The 26454-nt window shown below is 31.7% G+C and overlaps 2 protein-coding genes across 2 annotated transcripts; both read right to left on the bottom strand.

The window, feature by feature from the left end:
• Positions 1–3084, bottom strand: LOC143080945 (metallothionein 10-IV-like). Its single transcript, XM_076257144.1, has 3 exons — positions 2925–3084; positions 2439–2540; positions 1–149 (listed from the first exon to the last, which is right to left on the bottom strand). The coding sequence occupies exons 1-3, from the start codon at positions 2950–2952 to the stop codon at positions 79–81; spliced, it is 201 nt and encodes a 66-aa protein (XP_076113259.1). The 5' UTR covers positions 2953–3084; the 3' UTR covers positions 1–78.
• An 8305-nt stretch (positions 3085–11389) lies between these two features.
• On the bottom strand, positions 11390–26298 carry LOC143080936 (sterol carrier protein 2-like). Its single transcript, XM_076257131.1, has 5 exons — positions 26210–26298; positions 18743–18914; positions 13702–13929; positions 12262–13038; positions 11390–11807 (listed from the first exon to the last, which is right to left on the bottom strand). The coding sequence occupies exons 2-5, from the start codon at positions 18843–18845 to the stop codon at positions 11647–11649; spliced, it is 1269 nt and encodes a 422-aa protein (XP_076113246.1). The 5' UTR covers positions 18846–18914; positions 26210–26298; the 3' UTR covers positions 11390–11646.
• Positions 26299–26454: the final 156 nt, after the last annotated feature.

Here is a 26454-nt window from a genome sequence, read left to right as displayed (position 1 = left end):
TATAGTTTGACATGAAATTTTAATACATAATGGTTGATCTGATGCATGAAATAAGTTCGAGTACATTGTCGTTTTGATTCATTTGCAGGAACATCCAGGTGCACATTTACACGTTAAAGGTGTACATCCTCCTCCACACTCACAGCTACCTGAAAGTAAGAAGACAGTTTTCATTAATAGACAGTTTTACTTTATTTTATTATTTAATTGACACTTCAACAACAGGTGGGGGGGGGGGATACTGGTCTATACCTATATATATGTAATATTATATCATTGCCAGAAAAGTATCAACGTTTTTTTTAATTAGAAACTTCGAGTTTTGTGCTGAATGCAAAAATGATAATTTCTGACATTGCCCTAATTTTGTTTTGAAACTCGAGTACAGAGAGTTTTGTAAATTTTAACACACACACAAAAATAAAACGTATATTTAATTCCTTATTAACGAACACCAAATTGTGAAGAACAGTCATTGATAGTGACGTGGCACAAAATCCACATTGTACGAAATATCTTTCCGATACTAAGTGTATTCAGTAGGTAACGACTACTAGACTGAGTGAACTGAGTTTGTTTTTGAAAGCTTCAGCATCCTTTGCATTAAACCGCAGCCACATCCCCCACTCCTTGGTTAAAATAGTGTTAGGCCTGTCAAAATCATATCTACAGCCAATTTATTTAGAATCTTGGTACAAAAATCGTAACATTCAGCTTCGGGCCTGTAGATTCATAAGTTTTGTTGTGAAAATAGTTTAGGTCAATTTAAATTTAAATCGTAAGAAACAATTTCACCCACTCCTTAAAATCTCTCGCCCACATACCAAACAATCTACATTTACCAAAGGTGTTTATCATGCCCAATTCATGTTTATATCAGTATATTTTAATAGACAAAGTATAGTTTTATGTGAAATATTTCATAATACTTGTTTGTTTTAGGATTTTATAATATTGGCTTTCATATTTTATAGTAAATACCAAAAAAATGAATATAAAAAATTGAGAATGGAAATGGGGAATGTGCCAAAGAGACAACAACCCGACCATAGAAAAAAAACAACAGCAGAAGGTCACCAACAGGTCTTCAATGTAGCGAGAAATTCCTGCACCCGGAGGCGTCCTTCAGCTGGCCCCTAAACAAATATATACTAGTTCAGTGATAATGAACGCCATACTAATTTCCAAATTGTACACAAGAAACTAAAATTAAATTAATACAAGACTAACAAAGGCCAGAGGCTCCTGACTTGGGACAGGCGCAAAAATGCGGCGGGGTTAAACATGTTTGTGAGATCTCAACCCTCCCCCTATACCTCTAGCCAATGTAGAAAAGTAAACGCATAACAATACGCACATTAAAATTCAGTTCAAGAGAAGTCCGAGTCTGATGTCAGAAGATGTAACCAAAGAAAATAAACAAAATGACAATAATACATAAATAACAACAGACTACTAGCAGTTAACTGACATGCCAGCTCCAGACTTCAATTAAATTGACTGAAAGATTATGATTTCATCATATGAACATCAGGCACAATCCTTCCCGTTAGGGGTTTAGTATCATACCATCATAACATATATGAGAAGAACATAACCCGTGTCATGCCAACAACTGGTTTTTGAATAAATTCGTTTAGTTCCGATGCAAAGACCCTATAAGTGAATCAACATTAACGCCAAAATATGCAATCTTTAATGACCTGACAACAGTATCGTAACTATATCCCTTCTTAATAAGTCTATGCAAAGGTTTTGTTAGTTTTTTTGTTAGTTTTTGAGGTGAATACTGACACCTTTGTGCTTTATAAAGAATATTTCCATAAAAAATTGGATGTGAAATACCTGAACGTATAAGAAGTCTGCATGTCAAATGCATGTTGAGCTATATTTACGAATGATGTCCTTATACCGATGATAGAATTTAGTAAATGTTTTGACTAGTTGGTGATATCGAAAACCCTGGTGTAATAATTTTTCAGTAAATTAATACATAAATTTCTCTCGTTAAAATCTAAAACATTGTTACATACACGAGCGAATCGTACAAGTTGAGATATATAAACACCTAAGATGGTGACAAGGGAACGTCACCATCTAAAAATGGATAATTAACGATAGGAAATGAAAAATCATCTCTTTTATCATAAATTTTAGTATTCAGCTTTCCGTTAGTGATATAGATATCAAGATCGAGGAAAGGGCAGTTGTCATTGTTAGTATTATGACTTGATCTATGTTTTAAAGCGCTTAGGGCAATTTTAATATCAGATGATGCCGTTATAAACACTGTACAATAACAATAATAATAGTTTAAGAGAAAGAGTTAATTGTTTGTAATTTTACTATTGTTTGAACAAATTACTGGCCGTTATACTACGGTCTACCAATCTAAAATTAAACTATATGCGTGTACAATAAAATGAAGGCAAACATACCTGAACACTTGCAAGCAGATACTACTTTACAACCGGAACATTTACATTCACCACAGCGACAACCTTCACCGCTGCAGCCAGTTTCACAGATACACACATTTGCTAAAAAAAAAATAAAAATCTAAATACAGTACGTTTTGATATTTTTAAATATCATGAAAACACTTAAAACCTATTTAAATAATATTTTGTTATAATAAATGATAAACGGTATCAACTGCATGGACCAACAAGTAATTATTAATCTTCATTTGGGGTTAAAGTTTAAAATAACAAGCAATGATTTGAAAAAAGGGGAGGGCGATTTTTATAGTGAATCTCGTTGTAAAGTTTAAGATCTTTAAGGTTTAAACGTGAACATCGATTTCTACTTCTCGTATTTATCATGTTAATGTTATCTCACTAGAAAATGAACACTTAGTACGGTAAATCGTTAAATGGTGCATATAATCAGCATAAAATATATACATTTATACATGTACTTACTTTCGATACAGTTACAAGGTGCAGGCATGTTTAATTTGTAGTGGTCTCAGTGGTCGTAGTATTCAAATAAGTTTAATAATATTAATTGGCGCTTTCTGATTTATATGTCGATTAACAATAATGTGATCCGCGTGCAAAACATATGTTTGTTGATATGTTCGTGTGAAAATTCGATCGTGTGAAAATCCGATCGTGTGCAAATCTGAGATTCGCCATGATATGTTGCGTCATAGCATCTCCCTGAATATCCGATCGTGTGAAAATCTGATCGTGTGCAAATCAGTGATTCGACATAATAATATGTTGCTTCATAACATCATCTATACGACTATCCCTGTGCTGTCATCGTTTGGTTAATTCGGTCAAGGCATTAATTGTGTTTATGATGTATTAAATAATATCAAACATAAACACAGTTTGAAATTGGTAACATTTTGGTTTTTCGTTATACCATGCTGTTCAATGTGCAATTAGACTAGTCTTAACTTTCAGCAAGGATTTGTATAGTAATAGAACTATACAAATCCTTGCTTTCAGCAGAGACATTGTATTATATGTCTCTGCTTTCAGGTACTTCTATTGTATTATGTGTCTCTGTTCTTACCTATTTTTCACGTTTTTAGCAATTTTGGGCTTTATATTCCACTTTCTTTAATTATATTGGGGTTCATATTTGTGTGGTATGTTTTTTTCAAGTCCTAGATTTTTTTTTCTGGTTTTAATATTGCCGGAATTCAACTCCTGCATTGTACAAACTTTATAATATTAAAATCCTCTGGTGCCCGGTTTCCTGTACAATTATTTCTCTATGAGTTGCATAAAAAAAAGAAAAGTACCAGATATTTAAATGTGAAAAATGTCAAAACTGTCTGCTAATGCTATTTTCAAGGTTTAATAAGGTTTGAATATATTTATAATGACAATGAACAAGGGAAACGAAAAACTATGTTTTGTTTTATATATAAAGTTTCAGCTGCTTTAGAAAAGCTCTGGCTCTGATCAGTTCATTTACAAATATTAGACTGTGGTATCACTATCAGAGACATATAATATGTCTCTGGTGTTGTGAATAGTTATGAGGCAATATTTTGAAAATAAAATAGATTTACCCTGGCTTTGAAAACTTATGACACAATGTTTAGCCAGAGACATAATACAATAGACAACTTTCGAGTTCGATGCATTTCCTTCAAAAACTCTGGTTTTGTGAACATCATTCGTGCATTTAGGGGCATCTTCACTTCCATTCCAATGTTGAGCGAGTGGTTGGAAAACTATAATACTATATCGCACGAGTTAGTCAGCAAATAAAATTCTCAAAGTTGGCAATCAGCACTGCTGTCATTAAGGAATTGTGATCAAGAACTTACAAAACAAACATTATTTCTAGTTTATCATGCACAATGACGATCACTAAGACACTTGATGAACGTTAATAGTGCAGGGATACAGGCTCCCCCTCTATCTGGTAAATGACGTCATAAAGGCGCACATAATTGACAAGTTTTTTCCAGTGACGGATGAACTCGAAAGTGGTCTATTGTATTGTATTATATGTCTCTGGTATAGCCAAGGTGCTTGCAGATAGTTAAGTAATAGTAATACTCTATATTAACACCAGCCTGCTCAGTGCTGTAATACACCTTATTGCTATTTATTCCATTCCGGATAAGTTCTAAAATTACACATCTTTTTCATCCAGTTGAAGCTATCTGTGACCCTGTGTTTAATGTTTAAAAAATGCACCATGCATGATACTTTTTAATGAGACCTGTTTAAACTACCGTAAATACTTCAAACAAAATATTTTTTTACTTCAATTTTAATTTTATAAAAAATGAATCATACTCTATCAAAGTTTCTTAATGATCGCTTCTAAAGTTTTTCCTCCCTCAGCCAACTACTAATGACCTCTATTTTTGGAGGCCTGACCCTAACAGGAAGTTGTATAAATGACTGTTTTTCCCGGATTGGACTAAATAGCGATAAGGTGTATCCTGTATGTTAAAAACTGATTTATCTTTTATTTAATACTATAACCAGGCCATTCATTAGGAGGCGGTACCCGGTACTTTTACCCTCCTATGCTATTGACAAGTACCGCCTAAATGTAGAAATTCTTATATAAGATATTCATAGAATAAATTGAAAAGTACCACCTAGAAACGTGGAAAGTACCAGTCAACATGAAAGATAATGAAACCCCTGTATAACGCCATCAAACATTTGTTAAAATGTAAATATAATTATGCATATAATCTGTCATGTATGATGACAACAAAGCTTGTTATGATTCCATTAACTTGTTTTTTTACGATAAGTTTAGCAAGGACTCCGAGTGCAAAAGTGTCTGTTGAAAGGCAGCTACTACAACATGTACAATACATTTTATGATTAGGCAAAAAAAAACTTGGCACCCTACCTACCATAGATGCCAACTCGCATGGTTTTCTGTTAAATTGCATTTTTAAAAATTGTTTTGCCTTACAGGCTTTTTTATTGTTTGATGTTAAAACACATTCCATATCTGGTCGTTATATAATTATAAGGGTGTAAATGGTTTCTGTTTCATAGGAACATTTTTCATTTTGGAAATATGTCCAATGTTTTTTAGGGGTATTTTTTAACCTTGATCTTCATCTAAAGAGGAAGAAGTACTTGGCAAATGTTTAACTTTCAAAATGTTTGAAAAACCAAATGTAGATTAACATGTTAAATAAAAGATATTCATTGTGAGCCATAGGTTTTGAGCCATTATTAGTGATAAAATTATACATTAAAAACTCAAAATTTCTTTTATTGGGCAGTCAGTCAAACACCTTTCACCATGTTCACCTATCCTGCCTGGTGTGAAATAAATTACATCCTTTGTGAAAAGACTATCAGCATTAAGCAACTCTTCAAACTTTGTTGCAAAAACTTAATTTGTGTTAGCAATTGCAGTCATAAACTGAGACTAAAGCTCATTGCTATCAACAATTCACACAATCACTGACCATACCTTTTTTTTCTGTTTGTAGATTTAATAATGCAAGCTGTGAGACAGATTGTTAGACACTACAACAGTAGTCATGTTATCTGGCAATACAGACCACTCTTTTGTAAGAGAAAAAGCATAAACATTTTCCAAAATAAGTTATATACAGGCAAACAATGTAATTCATCGAAGGGCTTGCATTCACAGAACAATATAGGTGCTGGACATCTAAACAAGTTAAAGACAAATTTTCTTACGGCAAATGATTTCCATATATTTTATTTACGACCATTTCATGAAGACCGGGAAACAAAAGCAGTGACAGTATGGGGCAGCGTGAAAGAATTAAAGTGTTCCCCAGTTCCAGCGTTAGTACTTGGAGCCTCTGGATTAATCCCCTTTGTAGCAGCTCCTGGATATATGATCTTCAGTAGTATGTTTATGCCAAGTATATGCTTTGCTCAAATGACTTATGGAGCAACCATTTTGTCGTTTCTTGGAGGAGTAAGATGGGGGTTTTCAATATCAGAAGAAAGTGTATTGAGACCAGGTTGGATAAGTCTTGGTGTCAGTGTGGTCCCATCCCTAGTGGCATGGGGTGGACTTATGATGCCACATCCATTATCATTGTTTGTTGTGATGGGAGGATTAGCAGGTGCTGGATATTATGACATGGTGTCATGGGCTTATCCCCCATGGTTCAAAGGATTGCGTTTCATTCTAACATTTGTAGCAATTTTATCATTGTGGACTACTTTTATGTGTAGCTATTTATTGAAGAGTGAATCTAACAATGAGAGTAAATATGTGAATACTACAGAATAAAACAATTTGAATCACAGAATCAATTATAATGTACAAGTATATTTAAACAGATGTTAAAGTGGTTAAGTTTGGACTTAATATATTTTGATAAAGGTTTTACATGTATAACAGGTTTTTTTTTAAAAGCCTTTCCAGTTTCTAAACTAGATAGCAAACTACATGTACCAAAATAGGTTTCCCAAATGTTAAATTGATTGAATGACTAATTGTTTGTTGCTTAATGTCCTGTGGCAAATATTCCATGCATGTTCAGAACAATGTTAGATTGAACATGTTCATGTTTGTATTGGTTATTTTCAGGTATTTTCTTTGAGTTCCCCATATCATTAAATCACTGTCATGTCCTATTCATGCAATTTATCCGAAATTTATTGTTGAATTGGAACAATGCAACAAGAATATTTTATATTTATTTCCAGTAAAAAAGCCAAAATAGTGAGAGAAAAAAAAAAAACTCTTCAAAGGAAGTAATTTCTATGCACAGTGTTGAACATTGTTGAATGACGATTTCAGTCATATTGGTGAGTTACTTGAAATATAATTAAAAAGAGGTGATCTTTACGATATTGCTTTTGTTGTTATTTCCACACATAGTTGCATAGATAAAAAGATGAATAAAAAAAAAAATCTTTTTGCAACTTCCTCAAAGTATTTTCAACATTGTTCAAGATACTGATACATGTAAGCAAAGTCAGAAAATGATTAAAAGTAGATGTAGGATCTATTTCCAAGATACAGATACCCAACATTTCTAATAGCCAACAAGTAATTGAAAGGTTAGCATACAGTCTTCCACAATAGACAGATGTTTTAAATGAATGGATTTCATCATTTCTGACGGGATAACCATCTAATCATCAGTTTTTCATGAAGTTTTGTACAAAAAATGTAAATGAGTGGGCAGTCAGGCAAGCTGTTTTAAAAAGTCTATTCCTTGAATCTTGTTTTCATGATATTGTTTATTTTCAGTTTTCTGTTTTATATACATGTGTTATGGTCTTAATTGATTATGAACAAAAATGTGTCCAAAGTACACGGATACCCCACTCGCACTATCCTTTTCCATGTTCCATGGACCGTGAAATTGGATAATTATCTAATTTGGCATTAAAATTAGAAAGATCATATCATAAGCAACAAGTGTACTAAGTTTCAAGTTGATTGGACTTCAGCTTCATCAAAAACTACCTTGACCAAAAACTTTAACCTGGACGGACGGACGAACGGAGCCACAGACCAGAAAACATAATGCCCCTCTACTATCGTAGGTGGGGCATAAAAAGCACTTAAATGTCAATTGTATACTAAATTTTTTTTAAATGTTTGATCCAATCTGTTTCAAGTTGTAATATGTTGATTCTCATGATTAAATGGAGGTCAAATTTGTTTTGAATTTTCTGTCTTACATTACATACTACAGATGACCTTTTTGTGGAATTTTGTCCCGAAGAATTGACAACAAGCAGTGGCTTTAAGTTCTAAACACAAATGGCTCATTTTGGATTCCAAGTTTCTCTAATTTTTGTGTTATTTTCACATCTCTTGAGCAATTTTTCTTATCACTAGTAAAATATCTGTTCTCAGCAAATGATTTGTCGAAATTTAATTATGACATTAAATTTTCATGATTTTTTTCTGAATTACCTATTGTGATGTCATGAAAAAAAGTGATCATGCCGGATCTGAGCATGTCATATATAAAGAACACAACTATCTGCAAATCTTTGAAAAGGAAGGACAATTTAAAACATCATAAAAGAAACAGAAACATATAATGATTTACTACAACCTTCACATAAACTTAACATGATCCAAGAAAATGAGGTCACGGTCATATAAACCAAACGAGAAATACCTGTACATGTACACCTTCCAATCATTCAATCATTCAATACACATGATACACTAAATATAGTTGACCTATAGCTATTGCTTATAGTTTCTAAGAAACAGTCTTAACCAAGAAGACTAAACATTGAACAACGAACCAAGAAAATCAGGTCGGATGAACCATGTCAGGCAGACATAAACAGTTTACAATCCTTCCCAACAACAAATATAGTTGACCTATTGCATATAAAATCAGACCAAAACACAAAAACTAAATACTGAGCAAATAACCGTAATATGAGGTCAAGGTCAAATAAAACCAGCAGGACTTACAAGGACATCATAAAATATTTTCATACAGCAAATATAATTGACCTATTGCATATATTTAGTATTCGAAAAAAAATAACAAAACTCAAAAACTTAACTTTGACCACTGAACCATGAAGATGAGGTCAAGGTCAGATGATACCTGCCAGTAGGACATGCACACCTTACAATCATTCCATACACCAAATATAGTAGACCTATTACTCACAGTACAAGAAAAACAGACCAAAATATAGAAACTAAACTATAACCATCGAACCATGAAATAACAAAACTAAAAAACTTAACTTTGACCACTGAACCATAAAAATGAGGTCAAGGTCAGATGACACCTGCCAGTTGGACATGTACACCTTACAATCCTTTCATGCACCAAATATACTAGACCTATTGCTTAAAGTATCTGAGATATGTACCACCAAAACTTAACCTTGTTCACTGATCCATGAAATGAGTCGAGGTCAAGTGAAAACTGTCTGACAGGCATGAGATTGTTGGGTATATATATATACAATTATGTTTTTGAAAGCAAATTTAAGATTGAGCAGATACATCATGTATATTGATTGATGTTTAACTCAACTTTCTGCACTGTTGGCTATTTCTTTGTGGCCAGTTTTTGTTGGTGGAGGAAGCCAGAGTGCCCAGAGATAACCACTGATGTTCAGTGGGTAAACCAACAATCCTCAATTAGTAAATAAGGTATAATGATACATTTTGGGTTGCCATATATTTTATTTCTACACATTAAATGCTAGTAAAATACTTCACTGAGTGCAGCCCGATACGAAAGCGGAGGTGGAACCTGTACAGTTGGGTCAAATTTGGGCACAATTTTCAAGCTTGATACTATCTGAATTTGGATTGTGATCAAATTTTTGACATAATATAGGTTTCTGACACAAAATAAATGACAAATCTAATGCGCAATACTGTGCAATTGAAAATTTCTTCTTGAAACTTTTCAGATATTTAACATTTGAAAAATTTTGAAAAAAAATATATGAACCCCTTAAAAAGTTGGACCCCCCTACTTTTTTAATCTCCCTTGGAGCAGTATCCATCAAACTCAATCCCAGTCTTTCCTTTGTAGTATTGAACCTTGTACAATTTTAGAGAGATTCATAGATGAAACAGTTAAACACAAGTTATTGTCTCGAAACTAGAAAAAATGCTTGTTTTTGGCTCTTTTTTTGCTCCTTATTCCTGCATGTTTGGGGCAATTATCCCCAAATTCAATCCCTGCCTTCCCTTTCTGATATGGAACTTTGTCGTACAATGTCAGAGAGATCCATGCACTTACACAGAAGTTATTGTTCCAGAAACTACAAAAATGCTTGTTTTTGGCCCTTAATTCCCAAACTGTTGGAACCATAACCCCCAAAATAAATCCCAACCTTTTTATTGTGGAATGGAACATTGTGGTACAATTTCAGAGTAAATCGAAATACTTTTACTCAAGTTATTATCCTGAAACTAGAATAATGCTCATTTCGGGTGCCTTTTGGGCCATTAATTACTAAATGGTTGGAACCACCATTCTGAAAATCAATCTCAACCTTTCTTTTGTGGTATTGAACCTTCTTAAAAAATTTCACAGAGATCCATTCACTTAAACTAACGTTATTGTTCGGAAACCAAATGTGTCTTTGTATGACGACACAGACGAAGACGACAATATAGCATTATACGCACCCAAAAAAAATTTTGCGGTCGTATGTAAATAAAAGAATTCAATTTACTTCATTTTCTATTTATTCTCTGGAATGTCAACAATATTACAAATCTTATAAATATTCTTCAACAAAATAAAATCAAACAAAAATTGACTATTCTTATCAGATCATTCTGATTATGCTTTTAAAAGTATAAACATTATTTACTATACAATAATTATGATAATAAAATGTATTTGTATCAACACCCCACTTGCAATACATTGTACATGTATAATTCATGTTGAAAAGTCAGTATCAAAAGGCAAATTGTTCTTTGTTTTATATATATTGAATTTAAAACATTCTAAATCGATAGCAATTATGTTATGATTTATTCTTTATTTAAATAAAGAAATGTAAACGTTATAATTGACACAATATCCTCTCTATTTGATATATAAAAGTTGACCGTATTAAGTTCCTCATTTGACAAAAGGCATCAAAAGATCCTCTATGATTTGCAGTTGCTTTTATCTAGACCTTAACATAAAACTTAACATAGACTAATACACAAAACACATCATATCCCCCTAAAAGTTATCAGTTAATTAAAAAAAAATTAACAAAGAGAACACTTCTAGTTTGTAAATTGCATAACTTCAGTGAAATGAAAATTCCATAAAAGTTGGTAATTCAGGCATATTTTTTCTGCATATAATTTAAACTGCAAATGACAACATAAACATAGTAAATTTAATAATTTAGCCATCCATATTTAACTTAACAAAATATATGTTCTGTTTATATAGCATACAACAAATATATGAAATAATATTAGAATCATCTGTTTCTGATTTACAATTCATAAAAAAATCTGTCAAATTCTAGCATTATATTTCTAAGCTTGTGGTCTTTTTAAACCAGAAAATCACATGTACCATAATTAAAATGCTTTCATTAGGATAAAATTATTACCCGTATTTAGATTACCATACATATACATTTTTGGATTCAGGTTCCGATTCAAACATATTTTGATTGTCTGTTCTTTTAAATTTTGCTGGAGCTGAACCTGTTAAGATACTCCTTGCAATGTGTTGTTCTACAATTTAGCTTGTTGGATACCATATTTTTTATATAATGTAACTACAGCAGCTCCACCTATACCAAAGTTATGTTGTAAACCAATTTTTGCATCTTCAACTTGTCTTTTACCAGCTTGTCCTCTCAACTGCCAGACTAATTCAGCACACTGAGCAAGACCTGTAAGAATAAGAAAATAGATGCTTTGAGTTGTAATGGTTTGTTAACATACATGAATATGTGTTGCTGTAATAGACAAAAGTGTTCATCTGTTTGCTCCATTTTTAATTATTTTTATGAGATTGGGATTAGACTATTGGTTCTATCGCTTGAACATTGTTGAATGGTTTTACACTAGTCATTTTTGGGGGCCCTTTACAGCTTGCTGTTCGATATGAGTCAAGGCTCTGTGTTGAAGACCGTACTTTGATCTATAATGGTTTACTGTTATAAATTATTACTTGGATGGAAAGATGTCTCATTAGCACTCACACCATATCTTCTTATATACATGTATATTATAATTCATAATGAAAAAAAATGTTCCAGATTTCAATCAAGTAAAATTGAAATTCATACAGAGGTAAAACATAATAAAAAACAATAACAGTAGTTTCTTTCTCAGGTCCCTCACCTGTAGCACCTATTGGATGACCTTTGGACTCCAGTCCTCCTGAAGGGTTAACAACCCATTTATTGTTCAAATAACACATTTCTCCACCTTCCTTATTTTTACGCCATTCACTGTTTCTAATCAACTGGTATCCTGTTCCTTCTTTGGCAAGTCCTAACGCCTCATACATTAACATTTCATTACAAGAGAAACAGTCATGAACCTCAACAACATTGACATTGTCAGGAGTCAGACCCGATTCTTGAAAGCATCTCCTAGCTGCTTCTTTTGCCATCTGGTACCCTGACAAATCAATGTAACTTTTTTCAAACGATGACGGCAAGTCAGTTACTAAGTGCTGTGATATGATTTCTACAGCTTTTCTCTGTAGAGCATGACGAATGACAAAGTCTTCGCTACAAACAATGACACAAGCACCACCATCTGCAACTGGAGCAGACATCCAAAATGTAATTGGATGACACAACATCATTTTATCTTTTATATCGGAATGAGATATTTCTTTAGAAATAGTGGCTTTAGGATTATTCACACTTTGTTTATGATTTTTATAAGAAATGTTAACCATGTCATCAATATTGGCTTCTGGGTACTTTTCCAGATACTCTCTTGCAGCATAAGCATACAATTTGACAACATCTGATGTCATTGCGTTCATTCTTGGTTGTATAAGACCAGGATCGGCTCCAATGGTAACCATGTGGTCCATGTGACGTTTGACAGGGGATTCCTTCTCTGGATATCTTTCTGAAAGTCCTCTCTCCATTTTTTCAAAGCCTGAAATATAAAACATTATATGCATCATAAACATGATATATATTTTATAAAAAAAAAATTATATATATGTCAATCTGAATTTAATCTAAATTTACTTATGTACCTAGATGTATATATATATATATATATCAAATATTTGAAATGCATTTCAGAAGCAGGTTTAATTGGTAAAATTTGGTTGATTATTTAGGGAATCACTGAAGCATGATGGCACGGCCTCCTCTCTCCTCTCCACTTATATAAATACAGTCAATGGACCTCCCCTTATGAAAATTTCTGGATCTGCCACTACATTCTTCTTGGTATTTAAAAATACTTCATTTCATAATAGGAAGGGGGATCCGTGCAAAGTTCCACAAACAAAGCAATACTGTTGTTCAACAATTCAAGATAGAAATGGATAGAAAGTTTCCACAAGGAAATGCAAACCATTAACTTGTTTAACTTTTGAATTATCTCCCTTTAACTGTATTATGAATTAGATTTATTTAGTTTTATAGATTATACAAGAACAGAAAATGGGATAGTGCAAGAATTCTGTTTGCTAGAACACTAGATGTGTATGTGTATTAAAAATGTTTGATAGCATATACATGTAATATGAAATTAAAAAATAATAACTAAGTTATTAAGAAAGTTTTTTGTGCATAATTGAATTAGTACCTAAAGCCATGACACAGTCCTCAATGCCACTTTGAACCAGTCTCCTTGCCAACATTAGGGCACTAGAACCTGAGGAGCAATTGTTATTTACATTGAACACTGGTACTCCACTCAATCCAAGTTCATAGGCAGCTCTCTGTCCACATGTTGGTTCCCCATAACAGTAACTTGCAACAACTGCTTGAACCTTAGAGTATGGAATCTTAGCATCTTCTAATGCTGCTTTACCTGTAAATGGAAAAACCATGTAATAAGTTTATTTCAGTACAATTGTATGCCAAATAAGAGACATGAAAACTGATTATTCATACTACTCAGCTTTCAAAGTCAAGTGTAAAGTATCTTTAAGAAAAACTAAACCAAAGGTACTTTTTAAAATCTAAAATTTTTTCTCCTGCTTTGATTTTTTTTCTTTTGATGATGTTGTAAATACATTTGGTCATAATGAATGTATGTTTATAAATATACTCTGTATTCAATGCATATTGATAATACTTTCAGTAGCAGATGAGGGGAAAAAAATAAGTATTTTTTTAATTTCTGAATTGTGTGACATAGTTGGGTTTTTTTATCTACTGATTCTTGAAAAAGAGTTTTGTAAAGGTTTCTGTTACAAGAAAGATTATTTTCAATCTGCTGAATATTAACCTTTAAAATAAAAAAAGGGGTTCTTTAAAGAGTTAGAGGCATATATATAGCAACTTTACCTGACCATATAGGAAAATAGGTATTTAGTCGGATCTTAACACATACTTGTGATTTGCTTAAAACCGGTTTTGATCAAAATATACGAAGAAATGTCGAAATGTTCAGGACTTAATTAAATCCGTATTTCGGTAGGATGGTGCAAGCATACGATTTTTATTGTGTCTTACACTTTGAGAAGCGAATAATCTTCAACTACTTTATTCAAATATTGTGTAAAAATGTTAATTTTGAGCTATGAAAGTCAAGTGGCTCGAGCATTTTTCTGAGGAAGTTTTAAAAAATTGCAAAGAAATATTTTTACAGTGGGTTAGCTTTCATTAGTCTTAACTATCTATAGATTAACAACTTTTGGTTATATTTATAATTTACAATCATCATTGAAGGTGGGGGACGATTGCACAGATAATTAATTATATTGATGTGCCATTTGTATGCAAGAGTGACATTCCGTTGTATTATGTGCCAAAAAGTTATGCAAGTATTCTCTCCCCTTAACAGGTTCAATATTTTAAAATTAAGTTTAGGTTTCTGATATAATTTTGAATAATTACAAAATGTATCAATTCAGTATATTTCAGTTTTTGTTATTGGTGTATCAAAAACATTGATGTACGAATATAATTTCAGAAATTTGAAACGTTTAAAATGATTACATACCAATATAAAGAACCGTTCATCATTTTTGAACCAGGTGCTCCGCAGGGCGCAGCTTTATACGACCGCAGAGGTCGAACCCTGAACAGTTGGGGCAAGTATGGACAAAACATTCAAGCGTGATACAGCTCTGAATTTGGATTGTGATCAAATTTTTGACATTACATGGGTTTTTTTTACACAAAACAAATGTCAAGATTTTACAAATCAATTAAAGATTTCTTCTTCAAACTTATTTAAATCTAAAATTAAATAGTTGACACAGCATAGGTTTCTGACACAGAATGAATGTGGTCTAATGAACTTAAAAATTTTTTTTTGCCTTTAAGCAATTCACTATGCTGTTGAATATTAATCCTCTCAAAAAAATGTTTGAAGAAATTTCTTTTTATTTATGAAATCTGAAATGAGAAAAATTTAACCCCCCCGCCATTTTTTTTTTTTCACATCCCCGTTTCCCTTTTTCCAAAACTGATATCAATTCAAATTTCTAATGGAGTTTGCAACAATAACTACTCTTTTAAATACATCATAAAATATTAAAATGTAAAGTAAAGTGCTTGTTATCACTGAATGGTAAAGATTGGTTGGTAGTAAAAGTGAATATACATTGTTTATTGTATAAAACAATAAAAAAAACTTCATCAGCAACATTCTATATTGGCAAATTTCCAATGAAGTTATTTACATAAAGTTATTGGCAAATAAAAATAGAAAATGACATCATAGTCATGTCTGGCAAATGTCCAACATACCTTATCTAAAAACATTTTAGATAAGCTAAGGAAAAAAAGCTTCATCAGCAACATTTTATATTGGCAAATTTCCAATGAAGTTATTTACATAAAGTTATTGGCAAATAAAAATAGAAATAACCAGGTGCTCCACAGGGCGCAGCTTTATACGTCCGCAGAGGTCGAACCCTGAACAGTTGGGGCAAGTATGGACAAAACATTCAAGCGTGATACAGCTCTGAATTTGGATTGTGATCAAATTTTTGACATTACATGGTTTTTTTTTACACAAAACAAATGTCAAGATTTTACAAATCAATTAAAGATTTCTTCTTCAAACTTTTTAAATCTAAAATTAAATAGTTGACACAGCATAGGTTTCTGACACAGAATGAATGTGGTCTAATGAACTTAAAAGTTTTTTTTTGCCTTTGAGCAATTCACTATGCTGTTGAATATTAATCCTCTCAAAAAAATGTTTGAAGAAATTTTCTTTTTATTTATGAAATCTGAAATGAGAAAAATTTAAACCCCCCCCCTTTTTTTTCACATCCCCGTTTCCCTTTTTCCAAAACTGATATCAATTCAAATTTCTAATGGGGTTTGCAACAATAACTACTCTTTTAAATACATCATAAAATATTAAAATGTAAAATAAAGTGCTTGTTATCTCTGAATGGTAAAGATTGGTTGGTAGTAAAAGTGAATATACATTGTTTATTGTATAAAACAATAAAAAAAACTTCATCAGCAACATTTTATATTGGCAAATTTCCAATGAAGTTATTTACATAAAGTTATTGGCAAATAAAAATAGAAAATGACATCATAGTCATGTCTGGCAAATGTCCAACATACATTATCTAAAAACATTTTAGATAAGATAAGGAAAAAAAGCTTCATCAGCAACATTTTATATTGGCAAATTTCCAATGAAGTTATTTACATAAAGTTATTGGCATATAAAAATAGAAAATGACATCATAGTCATGTCTGGCAAATTTCCAACATATATTATCAACTACTATTCTATACAAAGAAAGATAACTCCAATTGAAAATTAATTGCTATTGCACAATATTGCGCAATTAGATATTTCTTGCTATTGTGCAATACTGTGCAATTGAAAATTTCTTGCTATTGCACAATACTTGATATGGAATCCTGATTTGGACCAACTTGAAAACTGGGCCCATAATCAAAAATCAAAGTACATATTTAGATAAAGCATATCAAGTAAGTCCAAGAATTTAATTTTTGTTAAAATCAAACTTAGTTTAATTTTGGACCCTTTGGACCTTAATGTAGACCAATTTGAAAACTGGACCAAAAATTAAGAATCTACATACACAGTTAGATTTGGCATATCAAAGAACCCATTTATTCAATTTTTGATGAAATCAAACAAAGTTTAATTTTTGACCCCCATTTGGACCAACTTGAAAACTAGGCCAATAATTAAAAATCTAAGCACATTTTTAAATTCAGCATATCAAAGAACCCCAAGGATTCAATTTTTGTTAAAATCAAACTAAGTTTAATTTTGGACCCTTTGGACCTTAATGTAGACCAATTTGAAAACGGGACCAAAAATTAAGAATCTACATACATAGTTAGATTCGGCATATCAAAGAACCCCAATTATTCAATTTTTGATGAAATCACACAAAGTTCAATTTTGGACCCTTTAGGCCCCTTATTCCTAAACTGTTGGACCAAAACTCCCAAAATCAAACCCAACCTTCCTTTTATGGTCATAAACCTTGTGTTTAAATTTCATAGATTTCTATTTACTTATACTAAAGTTATGGTGCAAAAACCAAAAATAATGCTTATTTGGGCCCCTTTTTGGCCCCTAATTCATAAACTGTTGTGACCTCAACTCCAAAAATCAATCCCAACCTTCCTTTTGTGGTCATAAACCTTGTGTTAAAATTTCATTGATTTCTATTTACTTATACTAAAGTTATTGTGCGAAAACCAAGAATAATGCTTATTTGGGCCCTTTTTTGGCCCTTAATTCCTAAACTGTTGGAACCAAAACTCCCAAAATCAATCCCAACCTTCCTTTTGTGGTCATAAACCTTGTGTCAAAATTTCATAGATTTGTATTCACTTAAACTAAAGTTATAGTGCAAAAACCAAGAAAATGCTTATTTGGGCCCTTTTTGGCCCCTAATTCCTAAAATGTTGGGACCAAAACTCCCAAAATCAATCCCAACCTTCCTTTTGTGGTCATAAACCTTGTGTTAAAATTTCATTGATTTCTATTCACTTTTACTAAAGTTAGAGTGCGAAAACTAAAAGTATTTGGACGACGACGACAACGACGACGACGCCAACGTGATAGCAATATACGACCAAAAACTTAAATTTTTTGCGGTCATATAAAAAGACTATGAACGAAAATCGAATTTGTTATCTTCCTTTGGTGATAGATTGATTGGGAAATGAATGGTAATCACAGAGAGGGACCAGCAAGCAATTTTTAATTGTAGCTTATTCAACGTTAAAACAATTTTTCACTATAAACGAATATTACTTTATACAAATATAAGGACTTTGTTAGCTAAATCTACAAATTTTATTAGATATTATGATTTTTTATTGCAATAGATTATTTAATATGCTAATATATAGTAAATTAGTTTATAATTGTATTGAAGAAATCAATTTTCATGAGAAATCTGAGATTATTAAATCTCTTAAATCATTTTCTGTTAAACCTATTATATTCTTTTTAATTTCTTGTATGATACTGATTTTGGAGCTTTTCTGAGCAAATCTGTAAGTCTCAATAAGACTTCTTATTTCTTTTCAAGAACAATGCCTAATACTGACTGTATGACAATAAACTTTTTAATTGTGTATCTCAAATATTTCTAGTCCTGTTCAAAGTATCTATCTTTAAGTTGAGAAAAGTAGCTGTCTTATCTTATCCATACCAGCTTCTCTTCCCATGTCATGATAGTCCCAATTTTTGGTCAGTGGTCTTTCAAATTTTGTGGTTCCAACACCCACAACAAAAGTTCTTTTCCTTTTATCCATTTTAAGAATCTCTTGTGTAGCAGTTTAATCCTCTAATATCCAGTACTCTAAACTTAGCTTACAAAATAACTGAAATATAAAAATAAGACTAACATATAAAATTGTTTGCCCTAAGATGGACTCCAGAGGGAAAAGAAAGAAAAGATGCCTTTTATAAACATCATGGAGAAAAACAGTTGAAGCAGAAATGAAAGAACATGGAATCAGCTGGGGCAAAATAGAAAAGAAAGCACAGAAGAGAAATGAGCATCTGGGCATAAAAAGGACTAGGTTGGTAGGTACATGTAGATGTAAAAGAGAATTTTGCTATCTAGAGTGGATGAATAACTTATTGTCAAATTTTGTTGGGTAAATCAACCTATTTGGAAGGAGATAATTGTAAATTGGTTATTACTACAAATTAAACAAATTCAGGGGGAGATAACTCCAAATTCTTTAATCAACCAATTCAGAATTTTACAGTAAACTGGATAACATTGCTGCAAGTCAACCAATTCAGAGGGAAATAATTACTGATTAATCAAATCAGGGAAGATAATAACTGGATATTACTACAAAATCAAAAAATTCAGGGGGAAATAACAATTGGATATTTCTGCAAATCAACTAATTTGTGTTAATAGCATGAACAGGGGGAAATAATAACTGGATATTACTACAAAAACTGAGCTTAGGCCATAGACCACAATTATTTTTCCTTTTATTTCTTTATAACCTTTTGTCATTTTAAAAAAAATCACACCCTTTTTTTTGGCAAAAATTTTGTTGTATATAAAATGTACATTACAAATCCCCAAAAACATCCAACATTTCAAAAAAATTGATACTATATAAATTTAGCCAAATAAATATACTGTATTGACAGGTCAAGACTCTTGGAAATGGCATGATTACTGATTACATAGAATTACACTGCAAAATGTAATCAATTACAGCAGATTACGATTACTGATTACAATTACCCCATGCCTACTCAAGAGATATTCTGAAAAACTTACATATTACCCTTTAGCACCTGACATTATAATCACTTCTTTAAGCAACTGAGCAGTTAAAATAAAACATCCATTAATTTATTTCAACTTTATTCTTTCATTCCTGTTCCTGTGCCATAAAACTTAGAATTAAATTAGAAGAGGAAATAAGAAACATACTATAACTTCAAGTTCAGGGAACAATATTATTTATATATGTGGTCTACAAAATGTGTAATAATTGGATATTCCTGCAATTTAACCAATTCAGGGGGAGATAGTAATTGGATATCCTGCAATTCAACCAATTCAGGGGGATAATAATTGAATATTCCTGCAAATCAACCAATTAAGGGGAATAATAATTGGATATTCCTGCAAATCAACCAATTCAGGGGAAAAATAATTGGATGTTCCTGCAAATCAACCAATTCAGGAGGAGATAGTAATCGGATATTCCTGCAAATCAACCAATTCAGGGGAAAAATAATTGGATGTTCCTGCAAATCAACCAATTCAGGAGGAGATAGTAATTGGATATCCTGCAATTCAATCAATTCAGGGGGAGATAGTAATTGGATATTCCTGCAATTTAACCAATTCAGGGGGAGATAGTAATTGGATATTCCTGCAGTTCAACCAATTCAGGGGGAGATAGTAATTGGATATTCCTGCAAATCAACCAATCCAGGGGGAGATAATAATTGGACATCCTGCAATTCAACCAATTCAGGGGGAGATAATAATTGGATATTCCTGCAAATCAACCAATTCAGGGGGAGATAATAATTGGATATTCCTACATGCAAATCAACCAATTCAGGGGAGATAATTGGATATTCCTACATGCAAATCAACCAATTCAGGGGGAGATAATAATTGGATATTCCTACATGCAAATCAACCAATTCAAGGAGAAATAATAATTGGATATTCCTACATGCAAATCAACCAATTCTGGGGGAGATTAGGGACGACATCAAAAGATCGATGTAGGATAAAAAAACTTAAATCAAATAGTTTGGGGTGAGGGGGTCAACATTACTGCAAGTTTTGTTAATCTCAAATCGATTTTACATATATCCCTAATGGTCAATCAATTTGTCCCAAATTAAGTTAAGAGGGGGTGGGTCAGTGAAAAAAACTATGTGAATTAAGTTTTTTATCCTTCATTGAACTTTTGATGTCGTCCCTTATAAACAGTAGAAAATGAAATTTATCTGAATGATGTGTGTGAATATATCTCCTCTGCATTTTTGTGTATTTCTCATGTTCTCATCCTGTAAGGTTACACAAGTAAAATAAAGTCACATGTACAATATCATTTCTTTTGTGCAGTGTGTCTGTTCATTTAATTTTTTGACAAAATGAACAGACTGTGACATGTACCTCAAACAAAAGAAATTACCAGACTTGGGGTTTGTTAACTCCGTTTACACTGGTTACTTTCTGTCAGATGGCATTGCTTATAATAAATAAATAAATATTAAGCTTTATCTAGAGTCAGCATAGTATTATACAAATTAGGACATCAATTGACATGTTTTTATATCCTGTCTTCTTCTTTTTTAACACATATGCAGTTATATATCATGTATATAGCCCCAGAGGACGCAATTACGACTGGACACAATTACGAACGATTTCCATTGTTTGTCTTCTGAGATCATATTTATTTATATTTATCAATAAATGTTTTTATAAATAAAAACCCTATTAAAATTCCCTTATTTTCATGATAATACAATTTATGTGCACTTGGTGAATGTTGATGATGATGACAAAATCATTCTGAAAATATTACAAGAACGGCAATCTGGCCTGCAAGTTATATAAAAAAAATGAAAGGTAAGTGCATATTGCCTTCTATCATGTCTATTGTTAATATATAGAAAGAAATATATCTCCTGATTCTGTTAATATGCTTGATACCTTTTATCTTGCCCTAATAACCCCACAATTGACGTTTTTTAGACTCATGTGACCCTATTTATTGTAAAAAGAAAATAATATATGCTTTATCAATCTAGACTGTTGTCATTGATTTCTTCTGCAAGATACATCAATATAGGGCTGTTCGGAATTGCGTCCATATGTGGCTCTCTTGACCCGTAAAACAAGGTCACGGAAATCTTACTAAAGTATCTTAACGTGAATAAAAATTTATGTGGGATATAATGCAAAATGGAAATGCTTCATACATCTTAAATTCTATCATGTATAAACAATTCAAGAAAAGTAGTCAACATAAAAAAAATATTAATCACAGTTCAAAAATCGTTGTGTCCGGTGAGGCTATGGTGAAATGACAGAGTTGTCATTACCTCTCTTTTTGTTTTTTGTTTTTAATTGACACTATGAAATGCTAGGAAGGAGTAACAGCACAAATTTTAATTTCCTTTCCAGAAGTCTTTTAAATTATATCCTAGCTTCTCTCACTGGCATTATTTTTGCCATATATATATATATATAATCAACTGATATTTTCATTTGACATTTATCCAAATCTTTGGTGTCATTTTCTAATTTTAGTGGACAATGTTTCTTTCGAATAAAAAAAAGTCTAAAAAGATATCCCCATCGGAGCGTCTTTTTACCACAGAACACCACAGAATACCACAGAACACTAAAAATATACCACAGAACACATATAATATACCACAGAACACTCAAAATATACCACAGAACATAAAAACAAACAAAAAAACAACTAAAATATGCAACATACCATTAAAATAACTTAAAAAATCCATGAACTAATGTTAATTAGACGGGAAATCTAAACTTCATCACCGATCGCAAACCGCATATCGCTAAACAGCGCATTTTTTTTTAATTTTGTTTTTTGTTTTATTGTATTAATTGTGACCTTAATATATTATGTCAGTTATTAATGCAACAAATCATATTGAATTAAAGTTGAAATATCAAATATATCTACATTGAACACACCAAACAGGAAAGGAAAGTCTATAACATGACAACTCCGCAAACCACCAAATATATATATTATATATTTTATTCATTTCTTTCTTCTTCTTATATAAAATAGTTTTACTAAAAATAAGACAAGAGACAAATATCAAAATCTAACCGACGGAAAGAGATCGAGGACTTTGACTGATTACTTTAATATTATGAATATATATAAATTCTATTTGAAATGCATAAAGTTCCTTTAGCACGATTTTAATCAATTATCATGCAATATCTTTGAATGGGTTTCCTTTTGACATACTTATATAATTTTATAAATTTTTTTTTTTAATAATGCTTGTAAAACAGAAGCCTATGTTATGGTCATTATTAAGAGTAATTAAACAAACACAACCCACTTTATAATGAGGTCTATGTCAAAATTTAAAAAGAACGGATGGCTTCTATAATTCAACCACGCTGTCAAAAGAAATGGAAATTTAAAAGAAGTCCTACATAACTTTTTGTTTTTTTAACGATGTCTCAAGAGAAGTCATTTCACATTTTTGTTCTGTTAGCGACGTCTCAAATCTTGTGTTAGACAATGGAAACGTGAAACCATAAAGTACTGGAATCACAATTTCTTCCTGTAAATGTTATTGGATCATCTTTTACTTCCGACGAAAATAAGTGGACAATATTTTATTTCCTGTTAATATTATTGGTCAAATTTACGATTGGCTCCAAAATTTAAAGATATTGACCAAAGGGTATATATTGATAGAACAAGAAAAAAAATTCAAAAATCTTTCTAAATCTATTATAAAGTTCATAAATATAACATCCAGCTGTTCTACGTTCTGTTGTTTGACCTGTTTGAAAGAAGAAGTAGGGTCAACCTACTCTTATTCATCTGGCTTACTTCGTCTTAATTTGGTAATTTTATGTTTTTATATTAAAAAAAATATTGCAATTTTGCACAATTTTTGTAAATTTTGTTTCATACGCTAAATTTCTTAATCTGTTGAATCGGTATAATCTTTTTATTACTTACGCGTGTCAGGATTTGTTAATTCAAAATGTATACAGCACAATTGTTAATTGCGATTTATGATAATTAAGTTATTGATTATCACATTTAACATATTTATCACCGACGCGTGTCAAATTTGTTAATTCATCTTTCTTATTAAGTTACGGAATATAATATGTTTATGAAATTTACAATTTGTTAATTTTATATTTTAAATATTTGACATTGAATTTGTTTTCTATTTCTTACCGAGGACGGCTTTATTTTTGATAAGTGATTGATTATCACATTTAACATATTTATTAACGACGCGTGTCAATTTAAGTTTTATTAATTCATCTTTCTTATTAAGTTACGGCATATTATATGTTAATGAAGTTTATAATTTGGTAACTTTATATATTATATGTTCATGAAGTTTATAATTTGGTAATTTTATATATTATATATTCATGAAGTTTACAATTTGGTAATTTTATATTTTAAATTTTGATATTGAATTTGTTTTCTATTCATCACCGAGATAGGCTTCATTAATTCAAAATGTATATAGCACATTATTAATTGTTATTTGCAATTAATCATGGATTATCACCTTTAACATATTTATCAACGTCCAACGCGTGTCAAGTTTTGTTAATTCATTTTTCTTTTTATTTAAGTTACGGAATTAAATATGTTTATGAAAATTACATTTGGTAATTTTATATTTTAAATTTTGACATCGAATTGGTTTTCTAATTGGCAAAACCTTTTGGAACTTAATATTAATGGATGGCGGATGAAATTAGGGTAATTAAGTGAACAACAATGATGGATCTTTTTGAAAATATTGATGGTCCTTAAAAGGACCTTTGTAAAATCCATCAAGCTGATATATTACTCAATTTTTTCTTCATCCTCATCGCTGCTCAATTCTGGTAGGTTGTCGAGGGCGTCTTCCATTTGCCTGTCCTCCAATTGGTCAATTTCGTTAGCCACCTTTAATTTTCTATACTGGTCACTAAGAACATAGGTTTCATTTGACAATCTCTTTAATTCATACAGAGCCTTCTTTTCAAACATTTCTGCCACACTTGAACTACCCATTAATGATGTTGAACTTCGTCTCCACGAAAATATAGAGTTTGGCAGTGATTACGAAAAAGCTATGACCAAGGCGATGGAAAATGCATTTCCAACTGCCAAACGAAGATTGTGCACAAAACATTTAAAGGACAATGTACAACATTACCTTCAAGATCGTGTTGGTGTTAGCACCCAAGAAAGAAAAACCATCATCAACACAATTTTTGGAGATCAAGGAATTGCAAGCGCAGACGACACATTGCAATTTGCAAGGGCAGATTCGGAGCTCAAGGACTTGTGTGCAAATCATCCTCAGTTCCTGAAATATTACGAACAAAGTTTTAAGCCACGAGTTGAAGAATTCGTTAATGCACCCAATAGACGTTTAGGCACTAAGCAAATGTGGACGAACAACAATGCAGAATCCATGAACCGGGTGATGAAAGTGGCAGTCAACTGGAAGCCCCAACATGCACCAGATTTGGTTGATAAACTATTTGACATGGTGGACTTCCAGTTCATTAATCTACGGTCAGCCCTTCATCATTCTGGGGACAACATGCAACTCATACAAACAGTACACTATAGCAGATGCCATCTGGAAAACAAAATCAGACGAGGAAAAACGAAAGCTCTTTAATAATTTCCTGCAGGACAGTAAAAAAAGAAAACACGAAAATATCATAACTTCATCCGATGGACTATACTCTGTTGTGAACAAGGCTAAGTCAATAGCCAAGAAACCTATGCAGAGAAAGAGACCAAGAACAGAAAGAGCCGAAAAAAGACATTAATGTATTTATTGAATTGTTTTGTTATTGATGTTATCAAATTAAAATTTTCAACTTAATTTTATATCTCTTTATTATTATTGAAATTTGACCACAGACAAGACTTATCTAAACTAGAATTTTTTCACTTGAAATTTGAGGAAGACACACACACACACACACACACACACAAACAAACGTAAATCAGTCTTCGACCTTCAATTTCCAACAAGAAAAAATTATATTGGTACAATTCTATGTGGTTTTCTCGATAATTGGTCTTACATTAATTTTTAGTCTGGTCCCAATTAAAGGCCAAGTCGATTGGGGTCGTAAGGACAATGAGTCGACACTAGATTGAAATTTTTAATTTGTGTGACTAATAAAGTCATATTATAGACATAATTAGCAATAACAACAACTGCAATGTCTGAATTGTTACTATTTAGGAGTTCTGTGGCATATTATATGTGTTCTGTGGCATATTATATGTGTTCTGTGGTATATTTTTAGTGTTCTGTGGTATTGTGTGGTGTTCTGTGGTATTCTGTGGTGTTCTGTGGTAAAAAGACGCTCCCTATCCCCATATCATTTAGTTTTTACCTTCACATAATAAATTATGTTTTAGACAAGTATTCAGTATAATTTCTGTCAGAGATGGACTTTCAACTTTTGTTGTTAAAGGTGAATACAAATTCTAAATTAATTTTGATAAAAAACGAACTTAATGTGAAATATTTGTTTGAATAAAACCTTATTAAAAAAATTGTTTGTCTACTTTCTTTCTTATTAATTATGAGAATATTTCCAATGTGCTTCAGATTTATTAAAATATTTATCATATCGAA

Source organism: Mytilus galloprovincialis, chromosome 1 (genome assembly GCF_965363235.1).
Source record: "Mytilus galloprovincialis chromosome 1, xbMytGall1.hap1.1, whole genome shotgun sequence".
In the NCBI taxonomy this organism is placed as follows: domain Eukaryota; kingdom Metazoa; phylum Mollusca; class Bivalvia; order Mytilida; family Mytilidae; genus Mytilus; species Mytilus galloprovincialis.
Note: the sequence above shows the minus strand (reverse complement) of the source record. Positions and strands in the feature narration are given on the sequence as shown.